The sequence below is a fragment of the Ursus americanus genome, chromosome 27 (genome assembly GCF_024610735.1).
Source record: "Ursus americanus isolate L20-20 chromosome 27, mUrsAme1.1.p, whole genome shotgun sequence".
NCBI lineage: Eukaryota > Metazoa > Chordata > Mammalia > Carnivora > Ursidae > Ursus > Ursus americanus.
This window is the reverse complement of record NC_142153.1, coordinates 40,076,914-40,093,397: the sequence shown is the minus strand read 5'-3', so window position 1 is coordinate 40,093,397 and position 16,484 is coordinate 40,076,914. Positions and strand designations below refer to the sequence as shown.

General features: G+C 42.4%; 1 protein-coding gene across 3 annotated transcripts in view; it reads right to left on the bottom strand.

Moving 5' to 3' along the window:
* Positions 1–16,484, bottom strand: part of SNX25 (sorting nexin 25) — a 124,356-nt gene that overhangs the window by 41,036 nt on the left and 66,836 nt on the right. For all 3 annotated transcript variants that reach the window (XM_045785789.2, XM_045785788.2, XM_045785787.2), the window contains one exon: positions 163–344. In XM_045785789.2, the coding sequence (XP_045641745.2) occupies positions 163–344 (182 nt within the window). The remainder of the gene's footprint in view (positions 1–162; positions 345–16,484) is intronic.

Below are 16,484 nucleotides of genomic sequence, written 5' to 3'. Positions count from 1 at the left end.
GGACACCAAGTAATACAGCTCTTTGTGAGCAAACATGTGAGTCTCTGTTCTGGAACATATGTCTTATGTTAAATACCAAAAAGTTAAAAGATTGGACGGGAGATTACATGAGTGTTTATAACGAACATGAAATGGTCAAAACGAGAAACCACAAAGCTCTACCTTCTGGCTCTGAGGTCCTTCTGCCTCATCCAAGGCCCCCTCGTCTTGCTGGTCATAGGCAGGACCTCCCAGGATTCGGATTCTCTTCTCACACTGCTTCTTTGCCACAGTCAGTTGGTTAATGTACCTTTTCATATTCCTGGCCCTTAGGAGATCGGCTTTCATTGCAGCAGTTTCTTTACCTTGAATGGGACGGATGGACAGGACCCAGTCAGAGGACAAGGTACAAAAAGGGGAATGTAACAACTCTGAACGAGACTGGTGTCTGATGTGGTACATTTTGAACAGTGGCTACTAAAGAAGAGAATTTATACTAAACACACACACACACACACACACACACACACACACACACACACACATACTCTCAAAGAGAAGTACCATTAATTTGAACAATCCCACTCAGGTATAAAACATTTTAAAAACCTCCTCTGTACATACATACAATCGATGTGCATGTGTGTATGTGAATGTAAATATACATATGTGTCATGCACACAGAGTCACTCCTAAGCATGCAGTGAGCGCTCACTGGGCGGCAGGTACTGGCTAGGCATTTGGGACTCAAGAGCAGCTGTTAAATCTCATGGAACTTAAAGTCTAGCAAGGAAGAAATCCAAAGATAACAGTAGCAATTATGAGTGTAATACGGGCTACAAAGAAGACGTGCAGGTACCCTTGAGCTACTTGACCAGTGCTTCTGACCCAGGTTTCCCTGAGCAAATTATACTCAAACAAAATGAAGAAGGAGTGGAATGTGGTGCCCAGAGAGAGGCGCAAGTGTGAAAGTGAAAGCCATGAGGCAGGAAGGAGAGAGCTTGGGAGGACCTGGAAGAGTCGGTGCAGCTGTTGCAAGGGGGAGCTAGTGATCCCACGTAAATGCGGAGGAGGCCGGAGCCAGAAGACACAAAGCCGTTTAGACTTAGTCGTCTCACAGAGACGACTTCGGTCTTTAGCTCAATAGCACTGAGCAGCTTCTAATGAGTTTTAAGCAGGAGTATGTCATAAATGGATTTGTATTTTTAAAGATTATGCAGGAAGGATTAAAAAAAATAATTGGAAGGCAAAAGACTGCAAGAAGAGAAACCAGTTGAAGACCATTGCAGTAACCAAGGAGGCAGATGCCTAAACTAGGGTCACGGCAATGGTAGAAGAGGGGACTGGAAGGATCTGAGAATGATTTATAAAGAGAACTAACAGGACCCTGTGATTGACCAGACAGGGGAGAGAGTACGTGGCTAAGGAATATAAAGAAAACAGAGGTTATCAAAGACACTCCCAAGTTTCTGCCATGAGCAACCATGGAGGTGGTGGGGCCAATTATGAACCAGGGAACATTACAGAAAAAGCAGATTTATGAAAGACCTTAAATTCAACTGTGGACAATGTGGCAGATGATATTTGTCAAAGGTGCTCACGAGATCTCTCATTTCACCTGCTCTTTTTGTCAGTGTTACCTTGACAATCTCCCTCTGAGAAGTAGGGTGTGTGTTCCGTTTTCTTGAACACGGGTGGGTTTGTGGTTACAGAGGAAGCGATGCCGTGACTTCTAAAGCTAGATCGTAAAAGGCCACACACTTGGAGCCCTGAGCCGGCTGGTAAATCACCCACCGGCCAGGAGGCCTCCATGCTTTGAGGAGGCCTAAGCAGTCAATGGAAAGATCTACATGGAGAGGCCCCCCAGACCACAGCCCTGGCTGGGACCTTGGCCCACATCCAGCACCAACTTGGCACCATGTGCATACACCATTGTTGAAGGCGAGGCATCCAGCCATAGTCAAGCAGAGAGGAGTCATCCCTGCTAAATCTGCTCAAACTGCCAACTCGTGTACAAAAAAATTACTATTAAGACACTGCATTTTAGGGTGGTTTTGTTACACAGCAAGAAGAACAGGCAAATTGAGTTTAAGGGCATTTGGCTCCCTGAGCGGAGATAGAAGGTGTGGAGTTGAGAAGTGTTCAGCAGTTGATGGTAACTCAAGTCATGGGAGTAGGTGAGACAACCCAGGAAAATGGTCCCAGTACAGAATCTAAGTAAACCCTACCTATAACAGTGAGAAAGAAGAAGGGAAGCTAGCAAAGGAGACAGTGAATTAGAGATAGAAGGTGAATGTGAGAGTGTGGTTTTTACAGAGAAGGCCAAGAAGGAATTTCCGCACCATGGGAAAAACAGTATCTCGTGTGTGCTACTGCACAGCCTCCTAACTGGCCACCATGCGGTCACCTTTGCCTCCCCTTCGGTCTTTGTCAGCATGGCACCAAGGATAACCTATGTAGCATACCAACCCAATCACGTCAATCCCCTGCTCAAAACTCTCCCCCACGCCCCCATTTCACCTGCAGTAAAAGGCAAAGCTCTTTCAAGGGGCCAGAAGGCCCCACACACTCCAGCCTCGGCCCCTCTAACTCTCCACAGCAACCACACTGGTTTCTTTACGGGCTCTCACCTTTCTTATATAACAGCTTTATTGACATACACTTCACAGACCGTACGATTCACCCTCGGGAGAAGCCGGGTACCCATTAGCAGTCACCCAACCCTCTCAGCCCTGGGCATTTTTAAGGGGCTTTCTCTATGGATTTGCCTATTCTGGACACTCCATGTAATCAATACATGGTCTTTGGTGATGGGCTTCCTGCACACACTGGGCGGTTCCCTGCTCAGAGCTTTTTCATGCCTTCCCTCAGCAAGGCCCTTTCATCCCCCCCAGATCTGCAGGGCTCACTTTCTTACCTCCTTCAGATCCTCAATTCAGGTCTCAGGGGAGCCCTCCCTAAGCACCCTATTTCTAACTGCAACCCCCAGCCAACAACACTGCCTTTCTCCCTCCCTGCTCTACTTTCTCCATAGCCCCTATCACCACACTAATATTTGACTTATTTATCCTGTAAGTAGGTCCTCGTCGAGGCCAGCATTTTGCTCATTTATAAACTATTATATCTCCAGCACCTATACCCGTGCCTGGCAACACAGTGGGAACTCACTGAATATTTGCTGAATGGATGAATGAGCCGTGTCAAGTATTCCTGAGAGGTCAACAACGACAGAGCTAACATTTCACTAAGTGCTTACTATGTTTCAGGTATTGTGCTTCTCTAGAACTTGGGCTCTGAAGGAGAGAAACAGAGTAGCCTCACTTCCCTTTCTTCACTTTACTCCAACAACATGGTTTCCATCCCTTCTCTCCACCAAATCTGCTGTTGCCAAGATCACTAGCGACCTCCATATCAAACACAGGGGTGAGTTTTCAACAGTGCCTGGAATCACTTAAATCAGAATTCTGGCTGTGCCACTTAGGAGTTATATGGTCTTAGCAAGAATTTTTTAAGATTTAATTCAAAAACACTTGCAGTGGTATGTTTCCTTTTGTTAGCATTATGTAATTTCAAGTAAAAGCAATATTAATTTTTAAAAATGACTAAGTATTTAGTCATTTCGTTGTGGAGAATGGACTGGTTTTGCATACACAACATAGAGGCAGGATTGGGATCGAGGGAAGGCTTTTTTTTTTTTTTTGGTAGAGAGATGAGCTGGTTTTAATGCTGATGAGAAGGAATCAGTTAAGAGAAAAAGAGAAGTGACAGATGTGGAGTGGCATCTAGAAAACAGGTAAATAATGTGTGGTGATGAGCACTGGGTGTTACACACAACTAATGAATTGTTGAACACTACATCAAAAACTGATAAGGCACTGAATGCTGGCTAACTGAACATAAAAATTTTAAAAATTTAAAAAGAAGACAGGTAAATAGACTGGCTTTGGAAAAAGGCCACCTCCTCCACCACAGTAACACAGAAGGCAGAAGAGATGGGCATACCTACAAACCAAGTTTGAGGATTGGTGGTTGGAAGCTGGGGCGGTTTCCCCGATATGGTCCCTGTTTCCTTAAAGTAGTGAGTAACATCATCTGCTTACAGTGACATCGTAAGTAAAATGGGTGAGTGGTCAGAGGCCTGCAGAAAGTGGGGAAGTGGGAAATCTTCTATGGAAAGCAGAAGAGCAAGCTCACTAGAAACAATGAGATTGTTTCAGGCGATGTTCAGGGCCTACGTGACCACCAGATAAATATGAATATACCTAGGCAGGTAGACCACACCTTCTGGAGGTGAGTCATAATGTGTTCAGCTGAGATTGGAACTACCCATAATAAAAGAAGGGAGTCTGGGTTCTGCTTCTCAGTGCCCCTCGAAGTGTTTTACAGAGCACTTTGTAATGTTTTCTAGAACTCTACGGGAGACCTCTAATCCCTACGATGACCAGTACGTCTCTCATGTCCCACTTAGTCAATTTGTGCAAATGCCCAAAACAATACCTGGGCGGGCTGAACAAGTTAACTGAAAAAACTCAGATGAGTACCACAAAACATTTTATCTCTCAGAAGCAGCTTTTTTCAGTACTAAGCACAGAGTGTAATAGGTAGAGTTCAGGTCAACAGAAGGCTTCTTTGTTCCGGAAGGTCTGTCAGATATTATAGGATGACTTTTCTGTATGTGTGCTGCGGAGATGCTTTCATTTGACTTTAATAATAGTTTCTCAACTTGTCCTATGCTTGGCTGATAGGCCCTGACCAAAGAAATCATTAATTCAAGGTTAATAATAACGATGATGATAATCTCAAGAGAAAAAAATAGTATTTCAGAGTCCCCTTAGTGGGAAGATAAAGGTAAATGAAAGTCTGCCTCCAAATTAGTCTACCACAAACTAGGATGCTTTCTGTGTGTAACCAAAACAAATACATGGTGGGAACAGTTAATTTTTCAGAAAAAATATTTTCATTTTTAAAACATTTATCTTTAAAATGTACATTTTTTTTACATATTTAACATGTCTAATGTTTGGGAACAAAATAATTGTCTTGTATAAAATAAATCTAGACCACAGTTTTAATTTGGGGTTAAAATAGGGTAATAAAGAGACAGCCATAGGAAGAAACTGACACACATTTATCAACAACCAAATTCTCTTTAGAAAGCATAAAAGCCAAGAGCACAAAAACTAGAAGCAAGTTCCAAAAAGAAGGAAAAAGAGAATAAACCTTCATCTAAAACCCAGCTGCAGGGCTGAGAAGAATATTCTCGTGTTCTACTCGAATGTCCCCAGCTCACGTGAACACAATGCCATTGTCTGATCACAAAGCCTGTTGCTGACGAATTCCATGCAGCTTGTTGCTTAGGCAGTTCTGTTTATTTTTGCCTCAGAAAACTAATACCACGTTCAGTGCTAAGTGACTAACATGGAACTCATGCGGCCCGTGTGTCTGTCGTGCCAAAATCCTTATAAATCCAGCGATGCAGATGAATTTGCTCTGTGACCTGAAAACCCATTCAGTCAGGAAATATTCATGCCACGAAAAGTATAGGCCAGTGGGTACGTGACAACACACTGTGGCCCAGCTCAAGCCAGATTCACATGGCTCGCTCTCCGTAGAGCGTTAGGGAACACTGCACATTGTTACAAACTGGTGAATCACACAACTGTCTGACCTAGCTTTAGAAAGAAGGCCAAGAAGATAAATAGTGGCAGGTGAAACACTGACTAGCAGTGGCCCTTGAAATAGGTGCCAAGATGAACACATAAGTGATAGAATATTCTAAAGCAATTAATTATAAATATTTACTGTTCTTCCTTCTGGATAGTCCAGATTCTACTGAAGCCAGAACAAAAGGAAATGGGTTCATTGGGTTCCTCTACTGAAAAAAAAAATTCAAATTAGACATTGGGTGAATGCTTTTAGCTACGAAGACATTACAGGAGACCTAGGGACAACACCTGGCACTGCTTTTTGCTTTAAACCTTCTGCCCACAATAGAGCTCTTCCACAAGCAAGTAAAGTGTCGAGCAGTAAAATACAAACTCCAGGGAGAACTGTTGGGTTCGACTTCTAATGAAGCAAAGGAGAGTGAAGTCATTTATAGTGTAAACTAAGGACTCCAGAAACAGCATGAGTGTAAGCAGATTAACACGGCACCACTTTCTTTCTCAGGTCCTAGAGAATGTCACGAGCAGAGTATCTTTTCTTTCCTCATAACACGCTACCAAATCCCAAGACATCTCCTGATAGCAGCACTCTCCCGGCAGGCCGACTGGGGGAGTCAGTGGGTAAAAGAGCAAGGGTTCTCATCATCAGCACTACTGACATTTGGGGTTGGATAAATTTTGCTCCTGCGGGCCATCCTGTGCATTGTGGGACGCTGAGCATCGTTCCTGGCCTCTACCACTAGATGCCAGCAGCATCCCTTCCCCCAGATGGGCCAACCAATAAGGTCTCCAGATGCTGTCAAATGCCCCGGGCACCCTGGGGGTTGGGGGTGGGATTGTGCCTTGCACCCCCACCCCACTGAGAAGTACTAACATAGAGGTACAAACTCTGTGACAGTTAAGGAGACGAGGCTGCACACTTGCCCCGTTCCCCTGACTCCCCAACATATGACTCTCCTCCCCAGGATGCACAGGCCTGCTCTTGCCCCCCAGGTCCCTGAGGTAAGGAGTTCCTCACCGGAAAATATTGGGCCTCCATTCCTCAACTCGTATCCATAGTGACAAAATAACAATCCTTTGAATCTTTCTTGTACATGTAAATAGAAGTTTTAAAAAACCCTCTTGAGAGGAGGATATGTATTTATGGGTATGTATTTACCAAGGGACTAGTCAAGTTTCAAAATGAGAAATGGTCCTCAACTTCTTAACATGAAACTAACAGCAATTCTCAGTAGTTACTAATCATCACAAATTTCTTCAAAATTATCTGAAAATCACCTCAAAAGTTGCCCAGGAACTAAAATATATATAAATATATATTTATCTATCTTACTTTTCAGCTTGAGGTCAGTATGTTCTTTTTCAAAAAGAACAAATGGGGTTTTCTTACCACATCCAACACCTGAATTTCAGTCTTGAGTGTCACTCCACTTTAGCAGAAAGCATACTCAAGGAATAGCAGACATCATAGCAGACGTTGATGGCGGAAGCACTCATGTTATAATGGGGAAGGCTACAGAGAGCTGGTAGTTTGACCTGACCCAGCCTGGTCAGGTATGCTTATAGTACACCTTTTCTTCCTTCCTTTAAATATCTCAAGTACTGAAACTTCTAGCACTTCCTTTGGTTTAAAGCCCTCCAACATGCTTGCAATACATTTTTAAAGTAATAATGTCGTATCAACTAAATCCACACAATAACTAGGGGAGATCCGCTCCCAAATTGGAACCATGAGTTGAACAGGCATGAGACATACACTTAGAACACAGATCCAGCCCAATAACTTGTAAGTTTTGAACAAGACTTTCATAACATCTACCTATGTGAATAAGGAGTGCAGTGGGAAGAGACCAGAACTAAAAATCAGGAGATCTGGGTTCAAGTTCCAGATCTGTGTGTGACTAACTAGTTCTAGTTATACCAGGTATATTATTTACCATCTCTGGACCTGAACTTCATTTGTATAAATGCAGGTGTTAGAATATATGATGATTAAGGTTATCTTGGGGTACAGAGGTGGGAAAAGGACTGGCTATAATGTTATGGGACTATACAGAAAATAGTGGAAGTGCCCTGAGCCCTTAGTCCCTCCAGGCAGAGGACGGATGGAGACCAGGGAGCCAGGCAGGATGCTGGAGAAGGGATAGCAGGTGTCAGAGGCTGCAGTACTCACAGCAGGAGGGCTGGGCAGGGACAAACCCTGGCAAGGGCCCCCATAGCCATGGGCTGGGATGTCTTCTAAGTTTAGGTCATTCATAAATTAGGAACTGTTTGTATCTGATTACTGCAATGCTAGAAAATCCAATCACATCAAAGCACAAGGAAGGACCCTGAGAAGTACACTGGAGTCTACAGATTAGCTCCCTTCTTTCAGGCAGGGGCACCTTTAAATGCAAGATCAGACAAAGAAGGTGCATATTATCTTTATAAAATAATTTCTAATGGAAATCATTATGGTTCTTATCAGCAACTGTCTGTGTCTATATACATATGTCATATTTTCTGAAGGTCTTCTATAGTTCTACTTAACATATTCAATTCTAAAACTGTCTAGTTAAACACTAAAGATGCGCAACTTGACCAAAGCCCCCCCTATCTATACTACGAGCATATTACTCCCTCGGGTGTACTATTTATACTTCACAGTTTCTGGCAGACTGAAATCAATATCATGTCCTTTATTGCCGTCAGCTGAATAAATGTTACTCTTGAATCACCTTCACTATTCTTCATAACATTTCAGGATTCAGAACAGAAGAACAGAAAAGGTGGCTTAAAAAGGGAGCTGTAATCCTGGACTTATTCCCACCAAACTGCAGGGACAATTCAGCGTATGTCCTAGTACTACTTAGAGTTCCTATACTTGGCCAGTGCCTTAGTTCATTCAAGCACCTATAACCACAGACTGGGTGGCTATAAACAGCAGAAACTTGTTTCTCACGGTTCTGGAGACTGGAAATCCAAGATTAGGGTGCCAGCATGGGCAGGTTCTGGTGAAAGCCCTCTTCCAGGATGCAGATGGCCACCTTTTTGCCATGTCTTTACATGGCAGAAGAAGCGAGGGCTCTCTCTGGGGCCTCTTTGATAAAAGCAGTGCACTAGGCTCATCCATGAGGGCTCCACCCTCATGATTTAAATACCCCCCCAAAGGCCTCACCACCTAATACCATCATGTTTGGGGGTGTTAGGATTTCAATGTAAGAATTTTGGGAGACACAAGATCCATGTCCAGCCTTTGCCAAGAGGCACCAGACTGTGTGGTCAGGAAACCCAGACAGGTCTATGACCTTCCAGGGACATGCATGGCCCAGAAGGCAGGGACAGCAAACATGGCTGCCATGGGCCATTTAAAAACTCAATTCTTGGGGACTCCTGGGTGGCTCAGTCAGTTAAGTGTCTGCCTTTGGCTCTGGTCATGATCTCAGGGTCCTGGGATAGAGCCCCGCATTAGGCTCCCTTCCTCTGCCTGCCACTCCCCCTGCTTGTACTTTCTCTCTCTCTCTCTCTGTCTGTTAAATGAATAAATAAAATCTTTAAATAAAAAAAAGAATTTTGGGAGACATGAACATTCAGACCATAGCAGTCAGCTTATTTCAACAGACTATTACTCAACTACTCTGGCTGCTCTAATTGTAAATAAAAAGCTAAAGAGTTGGCTACTAAAACACAAACACTAATACATGAGTGGCTCTTCATTATCTACAGCAGTGGCTCTCAAAGTGTGGTTCCTGGATGAGTAGCATCAGCATTACTGGGAACCTGTGAACACTGCAGACTCTCAGGGCCCACTCCAGATCTCCAGAATCAGAACCTCTGGGGTAGAATCCAGGAATCTGCATTGTAACAAGCCCCCAGGTGATCCTGAAGCTCACTACAGCTTGAAAACCACTGTTCTACAGGATTAAGTCCAAACTTCTTAAGATAGCTTACAAGTCTCTTTAGTATCGGCCCCCATCTTCCTATCAAGCCTTATTTCTTCATTACATGCTAAGCACCAGTACAGTGTCTCATCTGACATAGCTCATACACAGGAGGCCATTCCACAACTGTCTTCTTTGTCTGTGGACATGTGGTACCATCTATCCATATCCACCTGATAAGCCCAGAAGAAAATGAGGGCCACTCAATCTTTCCAACTCAACTCTGCTACTCTTAAGAAAAAGTCTTTCTTGACCTCTGTTCCAGGTAGAGCTGACTACTCCACACATCTGTCCCACTACTAAATCCTGAACATGCAACTCTCACTGCATTTAGCAAATTGTATTATAATTTTATATGCGTGTCTCCCTGTTTCCTTTTTAGGCTATGATCTCCTTAAGGTCAGAGATAATTTTTTCATTGTATAGCTGTGCCTAACACATAATGGCATTCAAGAAATGTCTGCTGATGGGGCGCCTGGGTGGCGCAGTCGTTAAAAGCGTCTGCCTTCGGCTCAGGGCGTGATCCCGGCGTTCCGGGATCGAGTCCCACATCGGGCTCCTCCGCTAGGAGCCTGCTTCTTCCTCTCTCACTCGCCTGCTGTGTTCCCTCTCTCGCTGGCTGTCTCTCTGTCACATAAATAAATAAAATCTTAAAAAAAAAAAAAAAAAAGAAATGTCTGCTGATGGGGCGCCTGGGTGGCACAGCGGTTAAGCGTCTGCCTTCAGCTCAAGGCGTGATCCCGGCGTTATGGGGTCAAGCCCCACATCAGGCTCCTCCGCTATGGGCCTGCTTCTTCCTCTCCCACTCCTCCTGCTGTGTTCCCTCTCTCACTGGCTGTCTCTATCTCTGTCGAATAAATAAATAAAATCTTTAAAAAAAAAAAAAAAAGAAATGTCTGCTAAATGACTAAAGACCTATTTCTGGTGATTAAGACTTCTTCCAGAGGGGTGCCTGGGTGGCACAGCGGTTAAGCGTCTGCCTTCAGCTCAGGGCGTGATCCCGGCGTTATGGGATCGAGCCCCACATCAGGCTCTTCCGCTATGAGCCTGCTTCTTCCTCTCCCACTCCCCCTGCTTGTGTTCCCTCTCTCGCTGGCTGTCTCTATCTCTGTCAAATAAATAAATAAAATCTTAAAAAAAAAAAAAGACTTCTTCCAGTGTACATTATTCTCTACTGACATGAGGGATCCTAAAAACTCAAGAGCTTTCTTACCTACCCAGAATCAGAGGAAGTGGGCTTGTGATCAGAGGAGAGACATCTGAGATAAAATATAAAGATAAGTAGGAATTACCTAGACAGAGTGAGATTGAGAGTAGGGTAGCATTCTAAGAAAAATCAGAAAAATGGGCAAGGAACATGAGGCAGAATGAATCAGGGTGAGTTGAGGAAAAAGTAACAGTGTGGCTAGAGTACAACGAGAGGGAGTGGAATGGCAAGAGATGAGGCTGAAGACAGAAACAGGGGCCAGGGCAAGCAGGTCCTTGTAGGCTGCATGTCTAAGAACAATGGGAAGACAATGAAGGGTTGGAAGCACAGAGGTAACATTATGACACCTGCATGTTCTTTTTAATCATTGTGACTTCAATATGAAAAAATATATTAAATAGGGGCAGGTGTAGATAGAAGGAGACCAATTAAGAAGCTATTACCATAGTTCAAGAGAGCCTGGTAGTGGAAGATGGTTGTGTAGAGAAACAGAACAGAGGTGAGATATATTTAGGAGGTCAATCTGTGTGCCAGTAACGGACTAGACATAGTACACAGTGAAGAAGGAATGAACAGAGATGACTCCTAGTGTATGACATATGGATGGATGGTATTCCCATTCACTGAAACAAGAAACTAAGAGGGTGACCAGTTATGTGGTACTTTGATTTGGACATTTTGATTTGGAGGTCTGTTTATGATATCCAAATAAAAACACTGAGTAAGCAGTAGTAAGTAGAAAAGTGAGAGCATAGAGGTTCTGTAGATAGAAACTTGGAGACTAATCAGCATATAGATAAGAGAAAGAGAAGACTAGCCAGGGAAAGGGTAGAGGCAGTGCTACCCAACAGAACTTCGGTGGTGATGGAAATGTTCATTCTGTGCTATCCAACATGGCGGCCACATATGGTTACCAAACAACTGAAATGTGACTGGTATGATTAAAGAACTGAGTTTTAAATTTGTATTTACCTTTATTAATTTAAATTTAAATAGCCATTAATGATTAATATCTCTTCTATTGGACCACACAGGTATAAAATAATGAGAGAGTTAGAAACAAATCCTGAGGAACTCCAACATTTAAAGGCTGAACAGAGAAGAATAAGCAAGCAGAAAAACAAACGAGAATGAGACAAAGTGTTAGCCAGTACAGTCAACAATGTCAAATGTACTGGATGGTCAAAGAAGATGAAGACTGAAAAAAGTTCACTGAAATTAGCTAATTGGACTTGGATAAACTGCCTAAATTCCATGACCAACAAGCAGTTAAAGGTTATTAGCGGGGAAAACTCAGGCCTTAGTCAATACATTTGGCCAGGATGAATGATAAAATAAGGTCAGAGGCAAGAAAATTTTGTGAACAAACTAAAACTTCTGAGACTAATTGTTTCAAAATTTTCAGTGTTTATAAGTTTTCTCTAAGACCTTTTTCCCCCTAATTATACCTAATAAAATTTTCTTACCAGTAATACAAGAAGATGAATTTGATAATATGATTTTTTTCCTAGGACTTACCTTCCTTAGAATCATATCAGCAATTAAAGCACTGAAGCTCCGTAAAGGTGTCGAAAATCATTTGATACCTTATTTCTTGAAAAGATAAAAATCTCCCCCCCAAAAAAGCCATCAAAAATCAAATTAAAATTTCTACCTTGTTAAGGAGAGGAATTTGTTTCTCATTTATGATATACTAATCTACACTGAATCTAAAACACATGCAGAGTTTTATGTGCGTTTGCTGGAGTTTGTTGAAGCCTCAAAAAAGCCATATTTTGACCCTTCGTGCATATACAAAGTACAATAGTCTCCGGGCCCTCTGTCATCCTGAGTTACCTGGCTGGTTCCTTAAGGTCTCAGAGGGGTTGCAGTCAGGTAATTTCTCCCAACCTGCTATACGACATTTTTTCCTTAAATGTTCAAAGTATTTTCACAATTGCATAACATCTCTTAGTTGTCACTAATTTTGACTGAGAAAGACTTGGGGTGCCTGGGTGGCTCAGTGGTTAAGGGGCCGACTCTTGATTTCAGCTCAGGGTCCTGACTGAGCTCTGCACGGGGCTTTGCATTCAATGGGGAGTCGGCTTCACAATGGTCTCTCCCTCTGCCCCTCCCCCCTGCTCTCTCTCTCTCTCTCTCTCTCTAAAATAAGTAATAAATCTTTAAAAAGGGGGGGGGGGCACCTGAGGGGTGCAGTCAGTTGAGCGTCCAACTCTTGATTTCAGCTCAGGTCATGATCTCAGGGTCGTGAGATAGAGCCCCACATTGGGCTCCGCCTTCAGCGTAGAGTCTGCTTGAGATTATCTCTCCCTCTCCCTCTGTCCCTCCTGCTCGTGCTCTCTCTCTCTCTCAAATAAATAAATAAATCTTAAAAAAAAAAAGTAAAAGACTTGCCAGAAACATCTTTATATGTAACAACAAAACTATATTTATAGTACATATATATCACTACATTCATAAATAAAGTTCCCATCTCTAGGTTGAATCCTAAAATATTCTTAGGATCTTCCATCTGTTCATTCTTTTTTAAAACTTCAGTTTCCCACTCACAGAAATAATGAGGAAATAAGGAGAAACAGCACTGGAAGTGAAAGTGCTTACAATCGCACACACAACCTGGTAGAACTGCTACATGGTCCCTCACAGATCTAAATGAGCACAGCCTGATTTTCCAGGTCTAAGGAAACCAGTGCAGGCAGGCAGGGCCCGTGGCAAGAGCTTAACAGACTGAGGTTTTTCCCTGAGTCTTTGCCTGAGGTTTTTCCCTGAGTCTTTGCCTATTTTCACTAAAGCATACTATCCCTAAAATTCAAAGATCACTAAAAGCAACTCAACAATTATGTTTGGGGGAGCCTTTAATGCTAAAAATGTAACTTTCCTTGATGACTTTTACAGGGAGGAAAATAAACGCACAAATTTGTTTGAACAGATCAGTTTGAGGAATGCTATAGTAGCTATCTAAAACCAGCTTTTAAGGTAACCTTTTATTGGCCAACCACACATTAAAACTCCAAATCTCACAAACAATAACTACTTCCTATAAGATCTGATATGTTACTGAATATTCAATTAAAAGAAAAAGGAAGGACAATGGAGAATGCTAAATCTGATCTTCCTCTTTTATAAAAAAAAGTATGTGCACCTAAATTATAACAACCTAATTATTTAAAATGGAAGCCACCTACATAATGAACTTAAACAGTGAGACAGCAGATGATACAATGATTTAGGGAAAGTCACTTTAGACCGGTATACATTGCTCTCCTCCAATAATGGAGAACATGCCATCAGTTCTGCAAAGATAAGTGACTTGGAGACAGCATAAATAGAAGACTATTATCTCTACACTGGTAACATACAACTATTTCCTTGCAAGGTCGCATTCTTTCTCTACAGTGTGAATCCTGGTTTAGAAATGCCAAACAGGTACTTTTTATTTTTTATTTACTTATTTAAAATCAATTAATAAACATAGAGTGTATTATTAGTTTCAGAGGTAGAGTTTAGTGATTCATCAGTTGCAAATAACACCCAGTGCTCATCACATCACGCGTTCTCCTTAATGCCCGTCACCCAGTTACCCCATCCCCCCCGCCCACCTCCACTCCAGCAACCCTCAGTTTGTTCCCTAGAGTTTAGAGTCTCTTATGGTTTTCATCTTATTTTATTTTTCCTTCCCTTCCCCTATGTTCATCTGTTTTGTTTCCTAAATTCCACATATGAGTGAAATCATATGGTATTTATCTTCCTCTGACTGATGCTGAGCAAAATAAGTCAGTCAAACAGGTACTTTTCATCCTCCAGTCCTGCAAATCTAGAATGCCCAAGACCAGTCCCCTGTATACATTCCTTAACCTTTCGATGTCTTCACTGAGAAACCCTGTATGACCATCTAGAGCACTCAATCCGAAGACTGAAAAAATGGAATCCTAGAGAAATTTAAGGCTGTGTCCAGGTTTCATTAGGAAGCTAGCAAGAGCAGCTCACTTGAACAAGGTCTCCAAACTGCTGCCCTAGTTCAGTTTCTTCTCCACCCTGAACACCTCACCAACCCAAAGCAATGGGACATTAGAGAAACAGCTGCAGATAGAAATTAGGATCTTTAACTTCTCCAGATAGCCATTTCCTCATGTGTAAAGTCAGCAAGTTGTACCAGCAGGATAATTTCCCATCATCTGATTCTTCCTCATATCCAATCAGTCAGCAAGTAGCTATTTTTCCTTCAAGCCCGTCCCTGTACTACCATTATCCAGGTCCCAGACTGCAATACCTCATTCCCAGACATTGCATCACCCTCCTAGTCAGAATACTCCAAAAATATTTCTGAAAGATTTCATAAATAGGGGCTCCTGGATGGCTCAGTTGGTTGAGCATCTGGCTCTTGGTTTAGGCTGGGTTACGATCTAGCGTAGTGGGGTCGTGGGATTGAGCCCCAATTCAGGCTCCATGCTCACGGTGAAGTTTGCTTGAAATTCTCTCTCTCCCTCGGCCCCTTCCCCCGTTTGCACGCTCTGTCAAAATAAATAAAATCTTTTAAAAAAAAGATTTTATAAATAATCAGCTTTCATTTTTCTTTTTCTTTTTTTTTTAAGATTTATTTATTTATTTATTTATTTGACAGAGAGACAGCCAGCGAGAGAGGGAACACAAGCAGGGGGAGTGGGAGAGGAAGAAGCAGGCTCCCAGTGGAGAAGCCTGATGTGGGGCTCGATCCTGGAACGCCGGGACCACGCCCTGAGCCGAAGGCAGACACTTAACGACTGCACCACCCAGGCGCCCCAGCTTTCATTTTTCTATTTCCATTTATATGTGATTGTGTATTATATGGTTTCTCTAACCTTGCTAGGGCTATAATGTCCAGTGGCACTACACCGAAATGTTTTATTATAAAAATATGAACATAAATAGACTTGAATCATTAACCATGCCATTAACCGTAACCTGAATACAATTAGGGAGAAAATTTTTAATTATTTATTTTATCAAAAATTAATTTTTATAAGATTTCAAAAATCTAATAAATCAAATAAACTTATAAAAATATTGAACACTCTTTTTTTTTTTTAAAGATGTTATTTATTTATTTGACAAAGATAGAGACAGCCAGCAAGAGAGGGAACACAAGCAGGGGTAGTGGGAGAGGAAGAAGCAGGCTCATAGCGGAGGAGCCTGATGTGGGGCTCGATCCCGGAACGCCGGGATCACGCCCTGAGCTGAAGGCAGACGCTTTAACCGCTGTGCCACCCAGGCGCCCCTGAACACTCTTTTTAAATGGAATTAGTCAAAAATATAATGTAAATATTCTATCAAAACATTCTAGTGATACACAGACTAAACTGGAAAGATAATTATAAAAATCTTTGTTTTGGTCACACTCACTTTCCCACTATTATATGCTACGTGTGGCTACATAAAGTGTGAGAGTTTGCTTTGTGAAGCAATACCAAGTTGGTTCTCCCCACTAAGTTCTCCAGCACACATTCTGTCCTCTGAGCCCAACGTGAAGTCCCCCTCGCATGGAGATCACTTCTCCCAAACTCTAAGCCTGTAAGGTTGTTTCAAGCTAGTTTTGCATACACAAGAAGCAGAGTCCTAGTCTCTGAGAAAGATTCTCTCGCTCAAAGCCAAAGAGATAAACCAGAACGATCCAATTAGAATTTAGAGTAAACTTAGAAATACATTTGATCAAAGAGCTCTTATAAAATAAGACTTTAC